Source organism: Syngnathus floridae, chromosome 2, assembly GCF_059516105.1.
Source record: "Syngnathus floridae isolate MCC-2025c chromosome 2, RoL_Sflo_1.0, whole genome shotgun sequence".
NCBI classification, from domain to species: Eukaryota; Metazoa; Chordata; class Actinopteri; order Syngnathiformes; family Syngnathidae; genus Syngnathus; species Syngnathus floridae.
This window is the reverse complement of record NC_142414.1, coordinates 2,969,991-2,997,581: the sequence shown is the minus strand read 5'-3', so window position 1 is coordinate 2,997,581 and position 27,591 is coordinate 2,969,991. Positions and strand designations below refer to the sequence as shown.

Genomic DNA, 27,591 nt, shown 5'->3' with positions numbered 1-27,591 from the left:
TAGTGCACGGGTGCCGGAGTGAATTTCTGAACATACCTGAAATATCTTTTATGGCAGGGGTTTTCAACTGGTTTTGTCCAAGGGACCACCATTATAACCAAGAAGCAACTCGGGAACCACTGCTTTGGCGGAATATTATTTCATTTCGCACCAAAGGAGGATAGACCTATACAGGCTACTTATTTTCATCTGTATGTCTATTTTGGGAATCTCAGCTACATTTGACATAGTTTGGACGGGTAAATAATTCACAAAATGGAAAATGAATCAAGTCTAAATAATAAAGACATTTTATTTTTTAAACGTTACAATTGTTTTTCATTTCCAATTTCGCAGACCACCTGGAATACCGCCACGGACCACTAGAGGACCATCGCTGTTTTCTGAAGACATAGGGTTGTCTTCTCTGGTATCAGTGTGGAACTAGGCATATTTCAAGGTATGGGTAATTGCAACGGTGGCCAAGACCATCATTTTAATTACCGTTTCACAATCAGGAACTAGAATTTTTTTTTAAAAAATTAAAAAATTTAAAATTGCCATTAACTGAGCTTGGGACCGGCACAATGGAGACACTGACATCTTGTGTGACATCTGTGTAAATCTTTGAAATTATTCGTCATTGTTTTTTTGGGTGACATTTTATGTATCAAAAGTTCTAGTGGTATCAATGCTTGATACCATTGGTGACTACTCAAGAATTTAGTACTCGTACTTGTATTGATCTGGAAAAAAAATTCTATCCAACATACTTAATTCAAAGTCAAAGTCTCAGTTTATTATTACTGTACCTCAAAGACACAGCGATATTTACGTTCTGTAACTTACAGTATGAACTCCAAACTAACTTAGCTTAACTATGCGCTCGGAAATCATTTGGTGATCTAACCCCCCAATTCCAACCCTCAATGCTGAGTGCCAAGCAGGGAGGCATTGGGTCCCATTTTTGTAGTCTTTGGTATGACCCGAGTGGGGTTAAAACCCACAACCTTCCAGTCTCAGTCTCTACCACTTGGTCACTGAGCTGGTCAATTCAGACACACTTTAATTTCATCTGGCATCCGAGACACTTGAGTTGGGAAATAAAATATTAAATGTTTCCAAGTACCCCTCCTGCAATGTGTTCAAGTGCCCTCGGTTGGGAAACCCTGGCTTAAATGGTGGCAGTTCAGCAGTAAAAATTCTCAAATTTTATTAATTCAATACCTAATGCATCCCAGAACAAAAACCAAATTGTCTCCAGCAGCCCCCACATAAATTGAGTTAGAGACCCTTGATTTCGGATTTTGACGCTCTTGGAGACTCTAGTGCATTTTCTTTGCTGCCTGTGTTTTTACTAAACACTCCGACATCAATATGACAGCCCTGCGTTGCCATTGCATCTTGGCTGCAAATGAGGATTGGAAATACAAAGTGATTACCGTATTTTTCGGACTAAAAGTCGCTCCAGAATATAGGTTGCATTAGCCATAAAATGCACAATAACGTGAAAAAAAACATATACATATAAGTCGCTCCGGAGTATAAATCGCATTTTGGGGGAAATTTATTCGACAAAATCCAACACCAAGAACAGACATGGACGAGCAACAAGAGGCTAAATGATAGGTATGCTAACGTGACATAAACACAAACGAAGAGCTGAGAATGGGCCTGACGTAATATTCAGAGCTATTCAAATAACTATTACATAAATAACACATTTATAAAACCATCTGTGTCACTCCAATTCATTAAATCCATCGATCGTCAACAATGCCGGCCGGGTGTTCGCCGCTTACGGCGGTTGCACTTCAAAATATTCCACAGGCCTATATAACGATATATAAATTATGTATCAAAACTATTGTATAAGCAATAATATTATCAAACCATCTGTGTCACTCCAAATCATTAAAGCCATCGATCAAATTCCTCGTCCTTTGTCAACAACTCCGCGCGTGCGCCCTGACGTCAGCTACGTTGTTATTCCACAGATCTAGTATATAACTATATTATAGTGTTAACAAAGTACAAGGAAAGACGTGGATTTGGTAAACGGCTCTTTGTTTAACAAAACAAGAGTTCAACGAGCCAACAACTACTGAACTGTAACGATAAAAACATTTGCACGTTGCTACACGAAATAAAATATATCAAATAACTATAACATAAATAGTTAACCACCACACGGCCCCAAGCACTGGTGTGGACTTCCAGGCGTGTGGCGGCATGGACTTCCATCCCCGGCGGTGGCACTTCCAGCCACGGAGGTGGAAGAGAGCTCCATAGAATAGGACCGGGTGTGCGTAAAAGCCATGTCCGAGCCCCATCCACCATCCCCGGACAGCCGCCCGGTCGCGCGCCGGCCCCCGACTTCCATCCACAGAAATGAAAGAGAGCTCCGCAGAGTAGGACCAGGTGTGCGTAAAAGCCATGTAAGAGCCCCATCCACCGTCACCGGAGAGCCACCCGGCCGAGCGCCGGCCCCCGACTTCCATCCACGGAGGTGAAAGAGAGCTCCGTAGAGTAGGACCGGGCATGCGTGAAAGCCATAATAGTTTTTCAAACCTTCTGTCACTCCAAATCATTAAATCCTTCAAACCCTTCGTCCTCCGTGTCACTTACAAAGCCGCTAATGATGTGGGGCTCTTCGTCATCCGGTGATCGAATCTTTGTCCTTTATGTAAACAACCGCCGCGCCGCTGACATCACTTGAAATTCAAATTACAGTAATCCCTTGCTACATCGCGGTTCGTTTGTCGCGGTTTCACTTTTTTTTTTTTTTTCGAAAATTTGTGAAAAAATTTCACATATAAGTCGCTCCTCAGTATAAGTCGCCCCCTCACCCAATCTATGAAGAAAAAACGCGACTCATAGTCCGAAAAATACGGTACTATTTTTTCCATGTTGGCTGCATTCGGAAATTCAATCTGATGCCCTGGCTTTACTCTGAAAGTGTGAGTGTTCAAAGTTGCAGACCAAGGTGCCTTTGTGTGAATTTACTAACATCCATCCATCCCTTTTCTATACCGCTTGTCCCCACTGGGGTCGCGGGTGTGCTGAAACCTACCCCAGCAGTCATCGGGCAATAGGCAGAGGACACCCTGAACCGGTTGCCAGCCGATCGCAGGGCACACAGAGACGAACAACCATCCGCACTCGCACTCACACTTAGGGGCAATTTGGAGTGCTTGATTGGACTACCAAGCATGTTTTTGGGATGTGGGAGGAAACCGGAGTGCCCAGAGAAAACCCACGCGAGCACAGGGAGAACATGCAAACTCCACACAGGGAGGGTCGGAGGTGGAATCGAACCGGCACCCTCCAAACTGTGAGGCGGACGTGCTAACCAGTATGCCACCGAGCCGCCAGTTTACTAACATTTTATCGTCAAATTAATTCTAATCCCACTCCAACCCACAGTGTCACAACGTGACGTCTCCATTCGTTTCTTTGTTTTAGTGTTGTCATGGTTTCTGTTCGTGTCTCTGTGTGCTCGCCCCTCCCCTCCTGTGTCTATTCACAATCTACGTGCTCATCACAGTCACCTGCCTCTCGTTACCTGTCGTGTATTTAAGTCTCTTGTCGGATTGTTCTCGTCTTTAGTCTCTTGTCTCGGTTCTCGTCGTTTTCGTCTCTTATCTCCAGTCTTTGTCTCTGTTTCTGTTAGTTTCTGTTCCTGTCTGCGAGTCTGTCTGTCTGTTCCCCCTCATCTTCCCTTCCAACTCCCTTTTCCCTCAATAAACCCTGGTCCAAGCTGCATTTGGTTGCCCTGCTATGCTCATCCGTAACACAGATTTTGCTCGAATAGCTTCATTGTCCTGCCTGATATGTCCCCAGCCAGGTTGGACTACAACTGTAAAATGGTAGCAGATTACAAAAAATGTATATTTATAAAAAAAAAATAATATATAGCTACAAAAAATACTGTTGGACTACGGAAGGATCATGGGACGAATACACTGGAAAACAGGGACGGATGGGGCGATCAAGTGTAGCCTAGGTGGAACCTGAGTTGGAGTGTGTGTGTGGGCGTGCGTGTATGTGTGCGCACTTGTGCATGCAATGACAGGCAATGTTCACCATAAACACCATCTTCATGTTCCAGGTGTTCATCTTAAACATGCTAGATGGACAAAAAATGCGCTTGTCTTCCCAACTAAACAAATGGAGCATATTGAGACAAGGACGAAAAAGTGGCATATTGCATTTAAATGACCGCGGAAATATTGACTTCTGAGGAGGATTATGAATTATTTCATCTTCAGGCTTCTTCAATGTCCCCGTCTATCATTGAGGTTGACAGTGACTGTTGTTGTAGATCACAGGTGTCAAACTAATTTTTGCCATGCATCGTAATCAGCTGTTATGATTGTCAATGTCGTTTAGTATATACAGTATAGGCTACAAAACAAATTGATGAATAACTAGTTTTGAAACCAGAGACTAGTAAAAACTGTTCAAATATTTGAAAAAGTCAAATTGTAATAAGAATTGCAAGCAATGTCTATTTTTTTTAAAGTGACGACAATTTGTAATTTTAGTAATGACACAAAGTTGATGCCAAATTTTTTCTCGCGGCCACATAAAACGATGTGGCGGGCCGTGTCTGGCCCCCAGGCCCTGAGTTTGATACCTATGTTGTAGGTGGTGTTCAACAAGATTCAGCTCGGACATTGAAGGAATTCTTGCCAAAACAGGGAAGATTGAAGGATGCCACAGTTTGCCTTTCTGTGTGTGTGTGTGTGTGTGGGGGGGGGGGGGGGGGGGGGTGCATGTGCGCGTGCGTGTTCGCGCGTACCTGCGTGCGCGTACACGAGAAGACACCAATAAGCCAGCGTTGGGAAAAGTGAAGGAGGCGCATCAATAGCATCAAAAGGATTAGAGATAAGAAAATTCCTAGTCACGGAAAGAGACTGCTGCTTATTCTCAGTGCCAAAGAGGATGTGATAGCAAAAGGGTGAAGAGCTTCACCTGCAACCCTCATTTTGGGCTCATGTTGTAGTTTGTAACTTCTTTCAGCACATTTGCTCAAAACAATGGACGTATGCCACTATATTAGGTACAGCACCTCATCACATCCAATGCAAGAGCTGATTTCCACAGTAGAACCTTCCAAGTGGAACACTGGTGTAGTACAACAAGAACAAATATTGGAAGACTGTGCCTTTAGAGTCACACATATTTATGCAAAATATTTAATAAAGTGTTTTGTTTTGGCTTAATAGTGTTATAGCCTGAAAATTTAGACTCAATGCTGTACAATCCATTGCGTCTGGTGAATAGTCATATCAAGCTCATTTCTAAGGCAGGAAAAACCTGAGCAAACAGGCGGCAAAACAAACCAATCAGCGAAGAGCTAACATGGCGTCTTCTTCTAAATGCTTCCAGTGCCGTCAAGATCCTGGGGCGCTTGGCACAAAAATTCATGCGCAAATTCATTTTCCTGCCGGGGCAAGTTTATTTAACTGTCTTTACTGTTTAATTTACTGATGTTTGCTGACCATGATATGCCACAATCAGCAATCCAGCGTATTGTATCGTAAAAGCAAAAAATGTGTGCCTGACTATCCCAAAAGTCACAATTTTTGCCCTTTTACTCTGTGTAAAACACACAGGAAACAACAGTTTTATTTTTGCTTTTTCAAACTTTTAGAACAAAAAAATAAATGTCACTTTTTTCTTGAAAGAAATGTTACTTCATTCTTGACCTAACTTTGCTTGGGGAGCGGGGAACCTGTTCTAATTTTCTACACTTGCAAAAATACCGCCGAGAATACAGAAAAATCCGGCTGATAAATTATTGTATGGTTCCGCGTACTCTTTGCAATGTGTTCACGTACTCGTCATTACTTTTTGGTGCAATTAATGAGTTTTCCGACTTCATTGAACGCACCTCGCGCAGAATGCGAGTGAGAACTTAAAAAAATAAAAGAAAAGAAAAGGAACCAAGCGTCTAAAGATAGAAATTGACCAACACAATAGTGTGTTCTTCATTCTTTATTGATAACAGGCTGGTACTACCTGCCGCACTCAAGGCGTACACACTCCCACAGCAAGGGATAAAGATTTTCATGGGGGCACCTTCTTTGGCACATACTCCCTCGCAAGCTCGAGGATATGCATGCCTTCAACATGCTTCTTTATGATTTCGAGTTTCATATGGATAGTGTTAGGAGACATACTTAACTACACTACTTGTTGTTTAACACTGCTAACGTGTCAAGACAAACCGTGAATGGCAGAGCAAAGGAAACAGGTGGGGGTTGGTGCCAGTTCCGAAGTGGAAATTTGGTTTGTGAGTAGTTGCAAAATAATTGGGAGGCTCCAGTTCTTATCTCAAAAAGTTCATAAGTATCAGCATTCCTAAGTAGAGGTACCACTGGACTCAGTTCAAAATCTTGGCAAAGCCATAAAAAATTTTGATCGCATTAAAAAATGAAGCTAAACAACAACATGTGAGGTTATTTTTTTCATATTAGTATGCACACTAAAATAAAAAAATACCACCAAAATTAAGTAATATGGCAACTATTTCACATTCATTTTTTACTGATTTAGAAAATTATTGCTATTTACGTATCAGTCTTTTCTTTTTTTAAGTGCAACAGTTAGTATATCAGTGCTTCTACTTTGTTTTATTTCAGCCTCTGTGCTAAGCATGCTATGCCACTTTCAGTCAAGGTTGTTCAGTTAATGAACACAGAAGAAATTACAAAAACAAAAATTTAAAAAACATTTTTATGAAAGAAATTAAACAAAAACGGGAACTAGCAAATTACATTTTACTAGACTAAAACTAACTATAGTTATATAGAAAATGTCCATTTTTATCTTTGGGTTTATTTGAAATGTTTTTAATTTAGTATTACTGTTTGTCCATACAGAAGACAAAAGGTCAAACAGCCATTTGGGAATTGAAGTTTACTTTATTATGCATTACTTATTGTGACCTTTAAAAAAAATAATAATCATACACGGCGCATTTTCGAAAAAATGAAAAATAATGGGAAGAACAGCTCTAAAGAAAAATTTAAATTTTAAAAACTGTAATGAAAATACCAAAAGCAGGGTTGCTCCCATGTTAAAATTCCTGTAAAACTTGCAAATGATACACGAGTATTAAACATTCATCCATCCATTTTCTGATTATGTAAAACAGAATTAACATACCGTATTGGCCCGAATATAAAACGACCCTGATTATAAGACGACCCCCTCTTTTTCAAGACTCAAGTTCGAAAAAATACTTTTTAAACACCAAATTTATACAGAAAATTATTACATCTGAAACAAATGATTATAGCAATATATTCGAGAGAAAAAGCATGATATTTTGCCTCATTCAAATCATACAAAACAGTCTATCACATCTTAATATCTCAACATTTAAATATGTAAACTAAAGTAAATGAATGGCTTCTGGTTTTTGACATGTAAATAAACCAATCTATTGTGATAAAACAACAGAATTGCAATAACTGCATTAACCATCAAAGTGAAGTCTAACTGTAACTGTAGTCTTGAAACAAATCTGAAAAAGGAAAAACATTGCAATAAAATAATGCTAACTGCTACCGCTATTGTTGGGGAGCCTGAGGACTGTATAGGGGGTTGGCTAAGATGGTTATGCTCTTTTTGCCCCCGGGTGTCGGTCAGAACACAGGAGGGAAGACGTGGTTCAGTTTTGATTGCTTTACTGAATTATTGGCAAAAAAGTAACAGGCACTTTAGGGGCTCATAGGGGCATACAGGCAAACTGGCAAAAGGGTATAGGCACACGTTTGGTCATAAGGATGTGAGAGCAGGTGTGAGTCGTGTACATGGGTGAGTCTAGGTGTGTGAATGTGATTCTTGTGTGTGTGATTATTGTATGAAGCGTGTGAAGGGTGCGCGTGTGTGTGTATGTGTGCGCATGTGTGTGTGTGTGTGTGTGCGTGTGTGTGTGTGTGGTTCTGCAACAGACAGAAATACAGCACGTAAGTTAACGCTCAACTTCTGACGTCACACAACACTGGTAGACGGCACACATTTCATAAATAACTATACTAAATAACCATAAATGAAATACTCTCTGCAACACACCAAACATAAGTTATAGAGACAATAAAATACATTTGCTGGCGACCGTTCGTCACCGTGCCACTGTGTAACGGCTGTATTCATGCGTGTACGCTGCTCGTACGATGCGAGGCAAACTTAATGAGCGCGCCAGAGCTGTCAATCAAACAGCGCGCACACGAAGCAAACAGCGATCGGACAAACGGCATAACAGTGGACAGCAGTAACAATGAAATATACATATATACAGTCAAACCTCGATTTTCGACCACAATCCGTTCCAGAAGGCGGTTCGAGAAGCGAATCGGTCGAATTCCGAATCTATTTTTCCCATTACAAATCATGGAGAAAAAATGTAATCCGTTCCAAGACAAAAAAAAAAACGCCTTTTTTAAGCATTTTTTCATTTGCGCATTTTTGTCCGATCGCGCAACTGCAGCGCACCACCGAACCACACAACTGTACCGTGCTGGTCGCATTATTGTGACAGAGCCGTCGCTGGAATTTAGAAAATATTTTTAAAGTCTGATGTACTTTCCAAAATGTAATTGGACCTCAGTGCGCAGGGAGCTTAATTTGGTCCGATCGCGCAACCACAGCACGCCAGGCACTCACTGTCGCATTGCTTTAAGAGCGTCTTTGTGTTTTAGGATGGCTTTACTGCTCCCACTTAATACAATCCTCAAAGCAACGAAAATACAATAACAATGAACGGAGTTAGTCGGCATCCGGGCCGCGCGGTCGTTTTTTTCGGTTCCTCCCAGCTCATCTCGCGAGGTTCGACCTCCGAATTTTGATCGACAACCGAAGCAAAAAAATTTTGAATTTTTTGTTCGAATTCCAATTTGTTCGAGAACCGGGACGCTCGAAAACCGAGGTTTGACTGTACTAACTTTGTTGTCAAAGACGCACACAATCACTGCAACATACTCAGTCGATACCAGCAACCTGCGCACAAGTAAATGGGTATAATGTCTAGACCCTGATTGTAAGACGACCCCTACTTTTTCAGTCTTTTTTCAATACAAAAAAAAACATCGTCTTATTTTCGGGCCAATACGGTATTTAACTTGTAAATCATGAACTCAGACTGACCCTACTCCCATTGCCTCATTAATATGTTAATCTGCTACAAATTCCACAAGTGTTCCAGACCAGGAAGAGGAGTAGGAGGAGGGAGGCTAAAATGATAAGACAGAGCAGATAACTTCTGACCCAATAAGTGCAGTGGCGGAATCTTGCTATAAGACATGACTTCACTAGATTCAGAAATACAAATTGTAGATATCATTTATATAACAGCATAAACAATTTCTATCAATAAAAAACATGGGATGTACGACATCCTGTGATAGTTTGGGTCCTTGATGTTGTCAGTTGTAATTGTCATTTATTTTGCATCGCAGGGTTGTGATTGGCTGGGTGTCTTTCATTAGCTTGAATTGCTCAATGAAACCTTGTCAGAAGGTCTAGTTTTCTGCCATCCCCTTCTGCATCCAGCCCTGTTACCTTGTATTGTTTTTACATTAAGACAATTATTTTTCTACTTCTGTTTCTGGGTCCGAATTCTGCTGATCATGTTACACATTACTACAATACTTTTTGTATACAACAAAATCTGTATCTGTTGTTGCAGGTTAAAAGAAAAAAAAACATTTCAACCGACCACCATGCTGCCCTGATGGGTATCAGTACCTATTACCGTATTTTCACGACCAAAGGGCACACCGTACTAAACAGCGCAGTCTCAGTTATGTGTGCTATTACTGTATTTAACACACACACAGGGCGCACCGCATCATAAGGCACATGTATGCCATGATTTACGGTACCCAAAAAAAAAAAAAAAAATGCTCCAAAAAAAAAAAAATCACAAAGTTATTGGTACTTAGCAGTGACATTTCAACACACACATTTCACAACAAAATGCACACTTATACCCGCACACAAACATTTTTAATTAAAGCAGGACCAACAAACATTTTCTTGCAAACCGAATTTTGTCCGACATCCGAAGCAAAAAAATCTCCAATTTTTTGTTTGAATACCAATTTGTTCGAGAACCGGGACGTTAGAAAACCGAGGCTCCACTGTATTAAGTTTTGGCTAAATGCTTATGTTCCTTTCTGGTTTAATTATTTGCAAAATGACCACTCTTAAAACCTCCTCCAGGGAGGTAACAAATATGGTCGTTGAGATTTAAGTTCATTCAAGTTTTCGATTAGTAAATGACAAATGTATAGATTGTGAACATAGGTAAGTCAAGTGGACTTTTAAAATGTGTCTTCTTAAAGGCTTTTCCTTTAAGGAAGGAAGTTGCAAATTTAAAACTTTCTAAAATTCAAACATGTTTCAGCTGGATTTCCACAGTTTTTGTTCTCATCACATCTATATTACAGACACACAGGCAGGCACATATACACAACACAGCAATGAAAGCTCTTATGATCTCTGCAATGTCCTGTGTGAAATTTTCCTGCTTGACTGGCCTCTTCATTTATTGCTGCTCTTTGTGTTTTTGTGTGTGCATCACGAAAGACCCCCAAAATAAAGTGTAGAAGGAATGTGAGTAAACCTGCCTTAACCTGCACACTTAAGAAGGGGTGGCACTTAAACATCCTGTGTGCAATAAGCGCTTGAAAGGGATGGAGGCACCATATGAGGGTGTTGTGGATGTTGAACACTGTTTGACACTTACTTGCTGTTCTTCTATGCTCACAGATATTGTATGATGTCATGTTGCTCTGTGTAAAAGCTTTGTGTGTGTGAGTGTGTGTGCGTGCGTGCGTGTGTGCACGTGCGCGCATGTTTGTTATACACTATTTACCTGTATTGTTCCATAAATATATAGTACATGAAAACTCGGGCTGATCAATCAAATTCAAATCAACATCGTGATGCAGAAGAATGTAATTACGGCCTGAGCAGCAACAGCTGCGAGGTCATTATTGTTTTAGTAAGAGTTTTTCTTATTTTTTTTCTGTAAAGCATTGCATTTTGACACCCTAAACTTGCACAAAAACTCACCAATTTTTGCACACTCATTGGCTCTGGTGAAAAATTTGCCGTTTTAAGGTTGTCCTAAATGATGAAAACAAATATCTCTGTAGCGGCACCTACAGTGTAAAAATAAAACCCATTCCCGGTTGGTTTGACCGGAGAGTGATGAAGGCCGAGCCGTGCCTTTTCTTTTTTAACCTTTGTTCATTGATACTATAATTGAGTGCATTACATTACAAATTGACATGATAGTGGCACCTCTGTGGATTGTTGACGGGTCTGAGAGGCGTCAAAAGGCCACGTAATTAAAACCGGGGCAGCCGAGCTTAGCTAATGGCTAATAGCGAGAATAGCTTCAGAAAATGGATGGATAGCAAACGCTATGACACTGGAACGTGTTCTACTGTACTTGTTGGAATGTAAAGAGCCACGGCTTGTTGGAAGTACAGCTCTAGAGTGATAGTTTTAATCATTTGCTTTATTTTGGTCCTTGAAAATAGCAAGAAAATGTTGGTTGGTCCTGCTTTAATTAAAAATGTTTGTGCGCGGGTATAAGTGTGCATTTTGTTGTGAAATGTGTGTGTTGCAATGTCACTGCTAAGCACCAATAAATTTGTGATTTTTTTGGAGCATTACTATTAAATATATTTAAAATGCTAGTCAGTCTATAATTGAGTGGAATACAGTACAAATTGACACGATAGTTGCACCTCTGTAGATTGTTGTCGGGTCTGGGAGGCGTCAAGAGGCCACGTAATTAAAACCGGGGCAGCCGAGGTTAGCTAATGGCTAATAGCGAGAATATTAGCTTCAGAAAATGGATGGATAGAAAATGCTATGACACTGCAACGTGTTCTACTGTACTTGTTGGAATGTAAAGAGCCACGGATTGTTGGAAGTACAGCTCTACTTCTAATAATTTGTTTTATTTTGGTCCTTGCAAATTGCAAGAAAACGTTTGTTGGTCCTGCTTTAATTAAAAATGTTTGTGCGCGGGTATGAGTGTGCATTTTGTTGTGAAATGGGTGTGTTGAAATGTCACTGCTAAGTACCAATAAATGTGTGATTAGTTTTTGGAGCATTACTATTAAATACATATAAAATGCTAGTCAGGGTCATCAAATCGCCTAACTTTACTACCGTTATTTCACAAGCATATTGCGCACATAAACGCCTTTAGTTTTCTCAAAAAACGAAGGTGCGCCTTTTAAGAAGGAGCGCCTTTTGTGTGGACCAAATTCAAAAATCTGTTAAGTTGTTTTGTGTGGCTTCCGTAATATACAGGGGGAGACGCAGATCGGGACAAAATAAACGATCAGAGGACTAGACGTAACACGTAGAGGCGTACGTACCTTCGCCGCCATTGTTTTGTGTGGCTTCCACCACGTTGATCGGGACAAAAAAAAAAAAAAACAATCACAGGACTAGACGTGTCACGTAAAGGAGTACGTACCTTCGCCACCATTGTTTTGTGTAGCTTCCGCCACGCAGAGACGTAATATACAGGCACCCGATGAACCAATCAGGGGACATTACGTTTTACCTCGATCGGGGCGGTAAACCAATCAGACGACTGGCTGTAATACATAGGGGAGTACATACATCCGCCGCTATTGGCTTCTGCTACACGTGATATACAGGTACCCATTTGCTTACGTTTACGTTCGCTTACGTTTACGTTTGCTTACGAGGCACAATCAGAGGACTGTAGAGGAATACGTACCTCCGCATAGACAGAGACATGGTTACGAGGCACAATTCAAGCTTAATGGAAAGCTGGGATCATTGCCGAAAAGCAACGTGATAACGACGACACAATGACGAGGGAAATCGGCATGTCAGATGGCGAACTTGCCCAACTGATTTGACTTTAATTTGGATACAGAAGATGAGGACTTGGACGGATTTGCGTATGAATATCGTTTTTTTTGTTTTGTTTACCGTAAATCATGGCATACATGCGCCTTATGATGCGGTGCGCCCTATGTGTGTGTTAAACACAGTAATAGCACACATAACTGAGACTGCACCGTTTAGTACGGTGTGCCCTTTGGTCGTGAGAATACGGTAATAGGTACTGATACCCATCAGGGCAGCACGGTGGTCGGTTGAAATGTTTTTTTTTCTTTTAACCTGCAACAACAGATACAGATTTTGCTGTATACAAAAAATATTGTAGTAATGTGTAACATGATCAGCAGAAACAGAAGTCGAAAAATAATTGTCTTAATGTAAAAACAACACAAAGTAACAGGGCTGGATGCAAAAGGGGATGGCAGAAAACTAGACCTTCTGACAAGGTTTCATTGAGCAATTCAAGCTAATGAAAGACACCCAGCCAATCACAACCCTGCGATGCAAAATAAATGACAATTACAACTAACAACATCAAGGACCCAAACTATCACAGGATGTCGTACATCCCATGTTTTTTATTGATAGAAATTGTTTATGCTGTTATATAAATGATATCTACAATTTGTGTTTCTGAATCTAGTGAAGTCATATCTTATAGAAAGATTCCGCCACTGCACTTATTGGGTCAGAAGTTATCTGCTCTGTCTTATCATTTTAGCCTCCCTCCTCCTCCTCTTCCTGGTCTGGAACACTTGTGGAATTTGTAGCAGATTAACATATTAATGGAGCAATGGGAGTAGGGTCAGTCTGAGTTCATGATTTACAAGCTAAATACCGTATTGGCCCGAAAATAAGACGAGGGGTTTTTTTGCATTGAAAAAAGACTGAAAAAGTGGGGATCGTCTTACATTCAGGGTCTAGACCAGGGGTGCCCAAACATTTTCAGCTCGCGAGCTACTTTTGAAATGACCAAGTCACAAAGATCTACCCACTAAAAAAGTAATTTTATATATATATATATATATATATATATATATATATATATATATATATATATATATATATATATATATATTTATATATCGAGGACAAGCTGGCCAAAGCCACCCGGGACAGCTGCAAGACGACCATTGAAGCCATTCACGGCCTGATGTCTCAAGTCATTAAGGACAAACTCTTCAATCAAATCAACACATCTAATATATACATATATATATATATATATGTGTGTCAACGTGAAAACAATTGGAGAAAACTCGCGAGTGTCAGTGTTGTGTTGTTAGCGCCGTTGTTTGCGACGTACCGTAATTTCCGGACTGTAAGTTGCGTTTTTTTTCATAGTTTAGGTGGGGGGGCGACTTATACTCAGGAGCGACATATATGGGTTTTTTTTCACAAATTTTTACTTGATCATTAAGACATCACTTAAAAAAATAGTTGACCACTTCCCATGTTATTTTTAGTATAGTTGATCGATGTTAGGGTTTTCCAGGTTATCTTTATCATAGGATTATGTTGGAATGCAACAGGTAATAAATACCTTACCTTGTCCTCCTTATCACAAGGTCGTAAAACATCCCCTGAGATGTTTAGACTAGAGGACAAGGGCTTCCTATTCAGTCTACTCTTGCCCCCACTCTTTCTCTTAATAAATATGTCCTTGCAGTTGGGAGAGTTTCAGACTTCATTCCTTGAGCGAGTGAACTCTCCAACTGCAGGTGTCTAAAAGGACTTGCTTGTCTCCCGTGTGGTTCTTGCAAAATAAGTTGGAATGAGCAAATCTCTAACAATCACTTAACATGCTTTTATATTTTTATCTTGAACATATTCAAAACATAAAAAATAGAGAAAACATCAAATAAAGCAATTAACACTTTAAAGCACCATATCCAAGTCCACTGTGTGTTTGCTCCTCTTATATTTATTATTATTATTTATTATTATTTGTTTACTTATCATTTATTCAACACTCTTATTTATTCATTGTTTATGCCTTCTTGGCCTATCTCACCGAGGGATAGTGGGAACGTGATTTCAATCTCTTTGTGTGTCTTGGTATATGAGGAAAAAAAAAAAAAATAAATAAAAAAAAATAAAAAAATCGACAATAAAGCAGACTTTGTCTTTGATAAAACAACCAAATAAACAAAACAAAAAACTACATCTGAAAAAAATTATATTTTCAGATGAAACTGGATGAGGGCGCTTTAAATTTCACCGTTGGCCGTGACTCATCAACTGGGTGGGCTTAAGAAAAATGGCACCAAAAAGAAGGTCATATTTTGCAAGTTACAAACTTCAAGTTGTAAAATATGCAGCTGAAAACAGTAATCGAGCAGCAGAAAGAAAGTTTGGAGAACCGTGAAGTACCAATGGATTACTATTTCAAGTGACGTCAGTGGCACCGCACGGCGCGACCCACGTAAGGACTACCGGCATCATTAACGGTGATCATTTCTAAGTGACACGGAGGACAAAGAGTTTAAAGGAATTAAGGATTTGGAGTGACATAGAAGGTTTGAAAAACTATTATGGCTTTTACGCACGCCCGGTCCTACTCTACTGAATCGGGGGCCGGCGCTCGGCCGAGTGGCTGTCCGCGAACGGTGCATGGGGCTCGGACATGGCCATTACGCACGCCCGGTCCTCTGCCATGGAGCTCTCGTGTCTGGAAGTCCACGCCGCCACACGCAAAGTTTGTTTTGTGGAATAAAGAGCCGTTTACCAAACCCAGGTCTATCCTTGTACTTTGTTAACTCTACAATATAGTTATATACTAGATCTGTGGAATAAAGACGAGGCTGACGTCAGGGCGCACGCGCGGCGATGTTGACAAAGGACGAGGAATTTGATCGATGGATTTAATGGATTTAAAGTGCATGGATGGTTTGATAATATTATTGCTTATATTATAGTTATTTGAAATATAGTTTATCTATCGTTATATGAGCCTGTGGAATATTTTGAAGTGCAAGCGCCCTCAGCCGCGCGCAGCCATTGTTGACAAAGAACGATCGATGGATTTAATGAATTGGAGAGACACCGATGGTTTTATAAACATGTTATTTATGTAATGGTTGTCCTAACTCACTCTATATGTTACGTCAGGCCTGTTCTCAGCTCCTCATTTGTGTTTGTCACGTTAGCATAGCTATCGTTTAGCCTGTCGTATCGAATGATCGATGGATTTAATGAATTGGAGTGACACCGATGGTTTTAGAAACATGTAATAGTTGTCCTTAATCACTCTATATGTTACATCAAGCCCGTTCTCAGCTCTTTGTTTGTGTTCGTCACGTTAGCATACCTATCGTTTAGCCTGTTGTTGCTATCGTTAAGCCTGTTGTTGCTCGTTCATGACTGTTTTTGGTGTGGGATTTTGTCGAATAAATTGCCCCCCAAAATGCGACTTATACTCCGGAGCGACCTATATATGTTTTTTTTTCACTTTTTGGGGCATTTTATGGCTGATGCGACTTATACTCCGGAGCGACTTATAGTCCGGAAAATACGGTATATGGTCTAGACCACATATGTCAGAGTCAAGGCCCGCGGGCCACATCCGGCCCGCGAGAAGGTTTTTTACGGCCCCTGGGATGATCTTGATTTATTATTAGAACCGGCCCGCAGACCGCAGCAAGCCGGCAGCCCGCAGATCTTTTACACGCACCAATACTACATTTCCCACAATGCAACGGTGACGCACCGAGCAGTAGGCCGCTTCATTTCAATATTTATTAGCACAGCAGTCGTCAGCATAACAGTAAAATTAACTTTCAGATACCCATCAAAAATGGCAAAACGGAAGGTGGACACTGAGAACCGGGGGTTTCAAACAAGGTGGGAGTCGGAGTATATGTTCACGGAGGTAGCTGGAAAACCTGTGTCTTCTGTGTGGAGAAAGTGTGGCGGTAATGAAAGAGTATAATCTGAGACGACATTATGAAACGAAACACGCAGACCAAAACAAGAATATGGACATGGAACAAAGGCTACAGAAGGCCGAGGAATTAAAACGAGGCCTCAAATCTCGACAGGCTCTGTTCAAAAAAGCCAAATCACAAGGCCAGGCTGCTGTCAAGGCCAGTTTTATTTTGGCAGAAGAGATCGCTAAATCAGCCCGGCCATTTACGGAGGGGGATTTCATCAAAAACTGTATGATTAAAGTTTGTGACGAAGTTTGCCCAGAAAAAAGGCAACTCTTTTCAAATGTGAGTCTGAGCAGAAACACCATTGCCGAGCGAGTAGACCAGGCGTCCATCAATCTAAAAGAGCAGCTTGTGAAAAAGGGAAAAGATTTCATCGCATATTCCTTGGCTGTGGATGAGAGCACCGACATTTCTGCCCAGTTGTCAATTTTCATCCGCGGAGTGGACTCCAGCCTAAGCGTGACAGAGGAGTTTTTGGCTTTACGTCCTATGCATGGCACAACTACGGGGCATGATTTGTATGAAGAGGTGTCAAGATGTGTAAATGAGATGGAGCTGCCTTGGGAAAAACTCGTGGGTTTGACAACCGACGGAGCACCTGCGATGTGTGGACACAGGAGCGGACTGGTGGCGAAGATACGGGAAAAGATGCAAGAGGAAAACGCGACAAGTGAGCTGACAGCTTATCATTGTATCATACACCAGGAGTCGTTGTGCGGTAAAGCCTTGAAAATGGAACATGTAATGAGCATCATCACGCGCGCAGTTAACTTTATCAGAGCCAAAGGTTTAAATCACCGCCAGTTCAAAGCATTTCTGACGGAGTTAGAAACGGAGCATGGTGATTTGCCTTATCACACAGAGGTGCGATGGCTAAGCCAGGGAAAGGTGCTGCAAAGATGTTTCGAGCTTCGTGAGGAGATTTGTCTGTTCTTGGACAGCAAAGGGAAAGACACAACACAACTCCGAGACGAAAGGTTTCTGTGTGAAATGGCTTTTCTGTGTGACATTACGAGTCATCTGAATGCAATGAACTTGCAGCTGCAGGGTCGGGATCGTGTCATCTCTGATATGTACAGTACAGTGAAGGCATTTAAAACCAAACTGACTCTGTGGGAGACGCAGATGCGGCAAGAAAATTTGAGCCACTTTCCCAGCTGCCAGACCATGAAAGAGAAGCTCTCTACCAGTGCGTTCCCGAGCGCACAGTTGGCTGATAAAATAGGTATGCTTGCCCCTGACTTCCGACGCCGATTTGCTGACTTTGAAGCACAAAAAAGCAGGTTTGAACTGCTCGGTAATCCATTTGCTGTTGACGTGGAAAGCTCACCACCAAACCTCCAAATGGAGTTGATTGACCTCCAATGCAATGATGCGCTGAGGGCAAAATATGCGGCAGTGGGTGCTGCGGAGTTTGCCCATTTCCTCCCCGACACAATGCCCCAGCTGCGCATCCAGGCTGCTCAAACATTGTCTATGTTTGGCAGCACATACCTGTGTGAACAACTGTTTTTTTTGATGAACCTGAACAAAAAATCACACAGAAGTCGACTTACTGCTGAACACCTTCACTCAATTCTGAGGATTTCCTCAACTCAGAGCCTGACCCCGGACATTGATGAACTTGTGGAAAAGATGGGACACCACCAAGTATCACCCTCAACCTCAAACAAGTGAACATTACTGTGCAATCACATATTTAGAGTTTTTACTCAGTTCAAGTTCAAAAGTTAAAGTTTAATATTTGTTTTCACTGCATGTTACTTCTCCTTGAAGAAAGTGTTGTTTTTGATTAATAGATTTTTGCACTTTATTTTATTGTATTTCAATCCAATTATATTTTAAAAATATTTCAGTTGAGTGGATGATAGAAAATTGCTATTATTATTTTTTTCTTTGAAGTAAATTTAGCCCACTTTTGCTAAAATAGAAAATATAGGCTACTGATGGTGCCTTGAATAATACCGGTTTCTTTCATTTAATGTTCATGTTATGGGGATTTTTATATAAAGGAAATTTGTCTTTTGTGTCTGTTGAAAATTAAAGATTACTGACAGAGCCATAAGAAAATATTGCTTTACTTATCTGATCATATTGGAATATATTTGTTAGGTTTTCAGTAGGTTCAATTAGGTTCACTAGACTATATGCGTCATTTAAAAAATTTTCAATGAACATTCGATCAGTCCGGCCCTCGGCTTGTAGCTAAATTTTTTATTTGGCCCTCCGTCCATTTGACTTTGACACCCCTGGTCTAGACAATATACCCATTTACTTATGCGCAGGTTGCTGTTATCGACTGAGTATGTTGCTGTGATCGTGTGCGTCTTTGACACAAAGTGAGTACAGTCAAACCTCGGTTTTCGAACGTCTTGGTTCTCGAAAAAATCGGAATTCGAACAAAAAATTCGAGATTTTTTGCTTCGGTTGTCGAACAAAATCCGGAGGTCGAACCTCGCGAGATGAGCCGGGAGGACCCGAAAAAACCCGACCGCGCGGCCCGGGTGCCGACTAACTCCGTTCGTTGCTTTGAGGATTATATTAAGTGGGAGCAGTAAAGCCATCCTAAAACACAAAGACGCTCCGAAAGTAATGCGACAACGGACCAAATTAAGCTCCCTGCACACTGAGGTCCACTTAAATTTTGCAAAGTACATCAGGACTTTGAAAATATTTTTTAAATTTTAGCGACCGCTCTGTCACAATGATGCGACCAGCTCAGTGCAGTCACGCGGTCGGTGCCGCGCAACGGTTGCGCTGTCGGCGGTGCGCTGCAGTTGCGCGATCGGACAAAATTAAGCTCCCTGCGCACTGAGGTCCACTTAAATTTTGGAAAGTACATCAGGACTTTAAAAATATTTTCTAAATTTCAGTGACTGCTCTGTCACAATAATGCGACCAGTGCGGTGCAGTCGCGCGGTCGGCGACGCGCTATGGTTGCGCGTTCGGCGGTGCGCTGCAGTTGCGCGATTGAACAAAAATGCACAAATGAAAAAATACTTACAAAGGCGTCTTTTTTTGCTTGGAACGGATTACATGTTTTCTATTATTTGTAATGGGAAAACATTATTCGGAATTCGAAAGATTCACTTCTCGAACAGCCTTCTGGAACGGATTGTGGTCAAAAAACCGAGGCTCCACTGTATTGTATAGCTAATATGTACATCCATACATAGTGTTTCACAAAAACTGAAGTTAAACATTTACCTAAGAATAAGCATTAGTTTTTGGCTAATTATGAAACGGAAACCTTAGTACCTGTCCGAGGTCCAGTGTGACGTTGACTTCGTTGAACTCAGTACTGCGCGACAGTGGCGGGCTCTGCCACCATCGCTCTGTGCCGTCAATGGCGTTTGTGATGGGGTGGGCACGGTCGCTGTCGCCATAGCGACAAATGTCACAGTACTGGCCCTGAGGGGGAAAAAACATTATAATTAAAAATGAGAACAGAAATTGACATGAATGCTATATAATTTTAAGAGAAAATAATATATTGGGATATATGGAAGTTTCTTCATAATTTTCTATCACTGTTTTTGGGGGGAACTGTATCAAAAGTACCATTGGTAAAAGGTAAAGGCCCGATTGTCACACACATTTGGGTGTGGTGAAATTTGTCCTTTGCATTTAACCCATGCCCGAAGGGAGCAGTGAGCAGCAGCGGTCATTTTGTGATCCAACCCCCCAATTCCAACCCTTAGTGCTGAGTGCCAAGCAGGGAGGCAATGCGTCCCATTTTTATAGTCTTTGGTATGACCCGGCTGGGGTTTGAACCCACAACTTTCCAGTCGCAGGGCGGACAGTCTACCACTAGGCTGGTACTTAGTATTGTATCAGTGACTCGAGAATTGAGTACTCGCACTTGTATTGGTCAGTAAAAAAGTGTTATCAAACATCCCTACAATTTAGTATTCACCTACCAAAGCAGTATAGTACAAATTCAAACCTTAAACATTTTGCAAAACTAAACCTTTGCCTTAAACATTTTGCTAAAACTAAATCTTATTCATCCATCAAATTTCTTCCACTCATCCAGGGTTGGTTAGTGAGTCAGTGAGTTTCCGTCAGTATTTGCGGCAAGCCCACATGGGTACAGTCTGTCCCTCGTCCACAACAGCCAATCAGCACCGAGAATGTAATCTTAGCGTTAGTCACAGGCACTACACATGCAGAGGTACAGCCAAATAAATAAAAAAAAGTCAATATAAACAACAGACACACAACAAGCACAGTGTTGTGGCTGGGGATATGAAAATAATATGAAACAAGGTCATTGTTCTGCTTTTTTTTTAAATTTATTTGGCTGCATGTCAGGTGTGTGGCATCGGCATGTGGTGTACCGGTAAGCTGTATTGCACCAAGTACCGGTACCAATATCGTATTGTGAATTCTAGGCAAAAATGACCATCATATACCATAATTCCCAGATACCAATATCTCTGAGGGGCAGTGGGCGATGGGACGAGACAGTGCTTGCCATCGTTCATCATGGGGAACATAAGATCTCTTCAAAGCAAGATGGAAGAGCTAACGGCGCTAACCCGGATGCAGAGGGAATATCGCGAATGCAGTCTCATATGCTTCACGGAGACGTGGCTGAACGATCTCTCGCCCAACTCACACTCCTCCCTGGATGGATTTCAAGTGGTGCGGGCTGACAGGAGAGCTACGGAGAGCGGTAAGAAGAGGGGAGGGGGAATCGCTGTGTTTGTGAACGATAGATGGTACCATCCCAGACACATCAGTGTTAAGGAGCAACTCTGCTCCAGAGACTTGGAGCCGTTAGTGGTTAGCTTGCCGCCGTACTACCTCCGGAGGGAGTATTCACATGTTATTGCTATAACTGTGTGACCAGATTCACACTATCGTTTCTCAGCTTCAAACTCAGCATCCCCAATCCTCCCTCCTCATCTCTGGGGACTTCAATCATGCTTCCCTGTCCTCTTCTCTCCTCACCTTTACGCAATATGTAAATTGCCACACCAGAGACAATAAAACTTTGGCCCTGTTGTATGCTAATGTCAAGGATGCATATAACCAACCCCCCCTCCCCCCACTTGGTCGCTCAGATCACAACCTCGTCCATCTGGTCACAGACTACACCCCAGTGGTGAAACAATGACCACCTGAGAGGAGGTCTGTGATGTAGTGGTCTGAAGAGACTACAACCAGGCTCAGAGACTGCTTTGAGAATACAGACTGGGAAGCACTTTGTAGCCCCCATGGCAGTGACATGAGCTACTGCATTACGGACTACATTAATTTCTGTGTGGAGAACACTGTGCCCTCCAAGTTGGTACAGTGTTTTCCCAACAACAAACCCTGGGTGTCCTCCGAGATTAAGGCTCTGCTTTATGAGAAGAAGAGAGTCTTTATTTCGGGGGACGTAGATTAGCTGCGTAGAGTCCAGAAGGAACTCCGGCTGAAGATCAGGAAGGGGAAGGAGAACTACGTGAGGAGGCTGGAGAAGCAAATGGAGCTTAACAACGCCAGAAACAGCTGGAGGGGTCTGCAGTCCATCTCAGCCCATGGTAAAGGGGTTGATAGGAAACCAATTTGTGGGGACAAGGACTGGGCGTATGAACTCAATCTGTTCTTCAACAGATTTGATTCTACCCCCACCCCACCCTGTTCCCACTCCTCACCTTTCCCGGCCTGCTCCCCCTCCGCACCTCAGCCTGCCACCTGCAACACTCCAGCCCCCCCCCCCCACCACCACCACTGCCAGCACACCAACCCCCTCTCACCCTCCGAAGACACTCTTCACTCCCCCACCCCAATCTTCCCACGCACCCCTCTCCTTTACATATCTTCAGGTGAGGAGTCAACTCAGGAAGATCAAGGGAGGGAAGGCCCCGGGCCCAGACAACATCTGTCCGAGACTGCTCAGGGACTGTGCAGATCAGCTAAGTGGCGTGATCATGTACCTGTTTGACCTGAGCCTGAGCCTGAATAAAGTTCCAGGCCTGTGGAAGTCCTCCTGCGTGGTCCCCGTACTGAAGGTGCCGCGCCCCAAGGAGCCTAACCACTTCAGGCCGATTACCTTGACTTCCTACCTGAAGAAGACTATGGAGAGGATCATCCTGGGTCACCTGCGTTCAATGGTGGGAGCACAGCTGGACCCCCTGCAGTTTGCTTATCGGCCTGGTGTTGGGGTGGACGATGCAGTCATTTATTTACTGCACAGAACACTGCTTCACCTGGAGGACATCGGGAGCACTGGGAGGATCATGTTCTTCGATTTCTCCAGCGCTTTTAACACCATCCAGCCGTCACTGCTCAGGGTGAAGATGGAGAAGTCAGGAGTGGACCAACACCTGTCTGCATGGACTACAGATTTCCTCACCAACAGGCCACAGTACGTGAGGTTACATCGCTGTGAGTCTGACATTGTGTTCTGCAGCACGTGTCCCTCAGGGTACGGTGCTCTCTCCTTTCCTTTTCACCCTGTACACTTTGGACTTCACCCACGACACCACACACTGCCACATCCAGAAGTTCTCTGACGACACAGCCATTGTTGGATGTGTTTCTGAGGGGAACGGTCTGGAATACAAGACGGTCATTTAGGACTTTGTCAGCTGGTGTGAGCTCAACCAGCTTCAGCTGAACACCAACAAGACGAAGGAGATGATCGTGAACTTCGGGAGGACAACACCCCACTTCACTCCGGTGAACATCCAGGGATCGGACATTGAGGTAGTGGAGAACTACAAATTCCTGGGTGTTCGCCTTAACAACAAACTGGACTGGACTGATCGCATCCACGCCCTGTACAAGGAGGGCCAGAGTCGCCTACACCTGCTGAGGAGACTGAGGTCCTTCGGTGTGTGCAGGGCTCTCCTCAGGACCTTCTATGACTCTGTGATGGCCTCAGCCATTCTCTACGCTGTGGTCTGCTGGAGAGGGGGCAGTACGGACCGGGACAGAGGGAGACTGAATGGTCAGGAGAGCAAGCTCTGTCCTGGGCTGTCCTCTGGACTCCATAGAGGTTGTGGGTGAGAGGAGGATGTTAGTTAAGCTGAAATCCATCATGGACAACACCTCTCACCCCCTCCATGATATTGTGCGGTCCCTGAGCAGCTCCTTCAGCAGCAGACTATTACACCCACGGTGTAGGAAGGAGAGGTTCCGTAGGTCCTTCATTCCCACTGCTGTCAGACTCTACAACACGTGCAGCACCTGATCATGTGTTGGTTTCCTTCCGTTTCGTCTCTACCGGCACTCGTGGCACTTGTCTTTGTCCTTGTTTGTCTGTTATTTATCCATTTTTACATTTGGGACTTGTTTCTTGTATTCTTGCACTCTTGTACGCTGCTGTGATAAGAAATTTTCCCCACTGTGGGATAAATAAAGTTCTATCAATCAATCAATCAATCAATCAATACAGCAAAGAATTGGATCAGATCCTAAAAGCAGAGTCACTCAGTTTTTCTTATTGCATGCGTTAACTATACATAATGCCTGGCTACTGCTGGAGTGATTTGGTGGGGTTTTTTTCCACTTTAAATTAGTGTCACTGAAAAAGTTAAACACTTGAATTCTTAAAAGTTCAACTAAAAATACTTAGAGCAGTGGCTCTTAACCTGGGTTCGATCGAACCCTAGGGGTTCGGTGAGTCTGTCTCAGGGGTTCGACAGAGCCTCCACTGCGAAGGTCCAAACACACCTGATTTATTGTGTAAATTCATGATGACGCAAAACTGAACTGGTCTCGCAAAGGCAACAGCAGAAGTCGCACTTATTTGCAGGTGTGTAATTTCATTTGAGTTCATGCATTGTGTCGGTTTTGTACTTTGAACAAGGTGATGTTTATGCACGGCTCATTTTGTGCACCAGTGAAAAAAACATTGGTGTGTTTGAAAAAAATGTGTTGATTTTTTCACTAAAGAGGGGTTCGGTGAATGTGCTTATGTAACTGGTGGGGTTCGGTACCTCCAACAAGGTTAAGAACCACTGCAGTAGAGATTTTTTAAGTAATTTAACTATGCTTAGACAAGAAAAGGAAGTATGCTGCTGTAAATTTTAGAAATAAAAGGTGTTGATTCTATTTAAAAAAAAAAGAACGATTGTCCATTCATTTTATTGTCATATTTTTTATTGTTTAATAAAGCCTTTGTTTTACTTCTTTGCGATTATTCTGTGGTGGCAAAAAAGGTAATTATTCATTTATCATGAATGATCTTATGCACTGTACAGTACTTTGATACAGCTGCAGCTGGGGTTTTTTGTGCTGTAGAAGAAAATAGTGTTGAGAGACAGCTGAGTGTGTTCACCACTGATGTGTGTGTGTGTGTGTGTGTGTGTGTGTGTGTGTGTGTTGTGTCCAACAAAGTGGTGTGAATGTCATGTGAAGTGCTTTGATTGATCTTAATAGCAACATCACTTCTTCAAATCACCCATAGGGGCAGGAAAATCAATGTTACGTCACCCCCATCCCCCAGTTGACAGAAACACCACCCCACTTGGCTGCAATCCTGCTTCCAGGGGACAACACAACCAGCAGAGGAGGCGGGGCGCCAGTTGGGATAATCCCGCCAGACAAGCATGGACGAATACGCTTCAAATGTCCGACACGGGTCAGTTGCCAGGAGGAATGTGAAGAAGAGAGGGGAAGCTAAGTGGCCTTCATCATTGACTTGTTATGACGAAGCACAAGCCTTCATCTTTCTAAATAGTATCTACAATAACACAATAAGTCAATTAATGTTAACATGCTATGATGCTAAGATGCTAAGACATTAGACAGTATTCAGGAAGTTCATTTTCTAAGCCAATTTCTTCAGTCGAGTTCAGTTCTCATATTTTTTTCTGAACTTGTTCATTTCATAGTTCATTCTTCTCTTTCTAAAGTCGGAGGAGCCCTGGAGGAGACAATGAACCCACTCGTTAATCCATCGACCAGCTCGAGGTTAGGGCAAAGCTCGTGTGAGTTACCACGGCACGTCGTCAGACCGCGATGGTAAACACTGAACTCGCTTTTGCCACCGAGTATAGGAACTCACGTGCAAACAAACTAGGGGTGGAATGACTTTTGAAAGTGAATCAAACGGTTTGGTTCAACTGTATAAATTCCGTTCGTGTGGATTTATTAATGAGGTATGTTAGGGTTTTCAGGTTAGTTTGATCCTATGATTATGTTGGAATGTAACTTGTAATAATTAAACTCGCTTGTCCTGTCTTAACAAAAGTAGTAGAACAAAGTGCTAAGATCTTTTGAACTGATTGACTAGCTGCAGAGGAAGCAATCAAAGTGTTTTGTTCACACAACATCGTGAAGGACCCCCTGCTGTGCTTTGATCAGCCAGGGGCTTCGGCCATTTGTCTACTCTGTCCCCCACTCTGTGCTTTGATCAGCCAGGGGCTTCGGCCATTTGTCTACCCTGACCCCCACTCTCAACCCCCACTCTGTTTCTCTTAATAAATATCCCCTCGCAGGAACAAGGGTTCAGACTTCATTCTGGAGTGAGTGAACTCTCCACCTGCAGGTGTCAAAAAGGACTTACTTGTCTCCCGTGTGGTTCTTGCAAAATATTGTTTGAGTGAGCAAATCTCTAACAAGGTGCAGCAGTGGGGTAACACTAATAGCCAAGTAACGCTAATGCTAGCAAATTTGTGTCTTCAAGATCTCAGGTGCATCAAGACATTACAACGTGAAATCATTATACATTTATATAGACGCGTCAGTTCTATGTGCTGCATGTAAGAATTATTTCATAACTTGGGTTTTTATTTAGGAGATTATTGCTTTGTTGAACCAATGTAAATTTTTACATTTGTAATCAGCAAACAACAATAATAATACTGAAATGATGCATAGGCTGATCTTTTAAGCTTTGTCCTTTTATTTTAAGTTCATTCTGTCACAAGCCTGATTCCATAATGCATCAGTTGCTATGCCTGTTGCGTTTCCCTTATATGCTTTGTCCTGTTATGTCATTGTTTTTATGCCAGTTGTGTCATTTTATTTTGTTGTATGTATTTGCCACACCTCAAAGATCGGTCAGTGAAAATATTGTCTGACATGAATGAATGAATCTTTATTTCGAACATGATTTAAAGAATAAAAACAATAAAAAACAAACAACAAAAAACAAACAATACATATCACTGTTCAAAAAGGAGTAGGAAGAAGCCTAGGCTTATCATGTCCTACCCCTATCCATCACCTATTATTATTATCCGGTCTTTGGTCCTAAAAAGGTTGGGGACCGCTGTCTTACAGTATATTAGTTTGGATTATTCTGTGAGAAGTTGTCAGTGCGTCGAGCTTTCTTCCAGGTGGAATGTCTCATTTTCTTGAGTGCCCAGCCCTGCTTTCTGTTGATCCTAATAAAGACTTTTACTTTTCAAATTTTGTGTCATGTCTGCTTCTGGGTCTATACGTGACACAACTTTAAGTCACGTTTTTTTTTAGAAATAAAACAAATATGTTGAGGTTTAAATATGACACACATTCAATTACTGGTAACACAAACGCACATATATATAACAAGGATTAACATCTCTATAACTTTATAAATTAAATGTATTGTGCCACGCAATACATTCTTAGTCATGTCAGTTTAAGTTTTGCGGTTTTTCAATGCCATACGCTTCCACGCGTGACCCAGCTTGCTAGCAAACAGCTAGCATAGCGTTCACCAGCCTTAGCTCATCAAACTGCTATTAGCTTGCCCAATGGTGCCATACTGGCACCAGTCATCAGGGCTTGTATAACATAATGCCCATTAAACATAGCAGTAACCAGAACAGCTTGCTGG

At 42.1% G+C, this 27,591-nt stretch overlaps 1 protein-coding gene and 1 long non-coding RNA gene across 8 annotated transcripts in view; one reads left to right on the top strand and one right to left on the bottom strand.

Annotated features, from left to right (window-relative positions):
- Positions 1–27,591, bottom strand: part of lama5 (laminin, alpha 5) — a 347,871-nt gene that overhangs the window by 310,266 nt on the left and 10,014 nt on the right. For all 7 annotated transcript variants that reach the window (XR_015863095.1, XM_088398876.1, XM_088398835.1 and 4 more), the window contains exon 2: positions 20,088–20,240. Coding sequence is in view for 6 of the 7 variants with exons in the window: in XM_088398876.1 (XP_088255002.1) it covers positions 20,088–20,240 (153 nt within the window). In the remaining variant the exon portion in view is untranslated. The remainder of the gene's footprint in view (positions 1–20,087; positions 20,241–27,591) is intronic.
- Positions 366–27,182, top strand: LOC148401297 (uncharacterized). The gene is made up of 2 exons (XR_015863128.1): positions 366–439; positions 25,234–27,182. It is a non-coding gene; the product is annotated as an uncharacterized LOC148401297 (long non-coding RNA).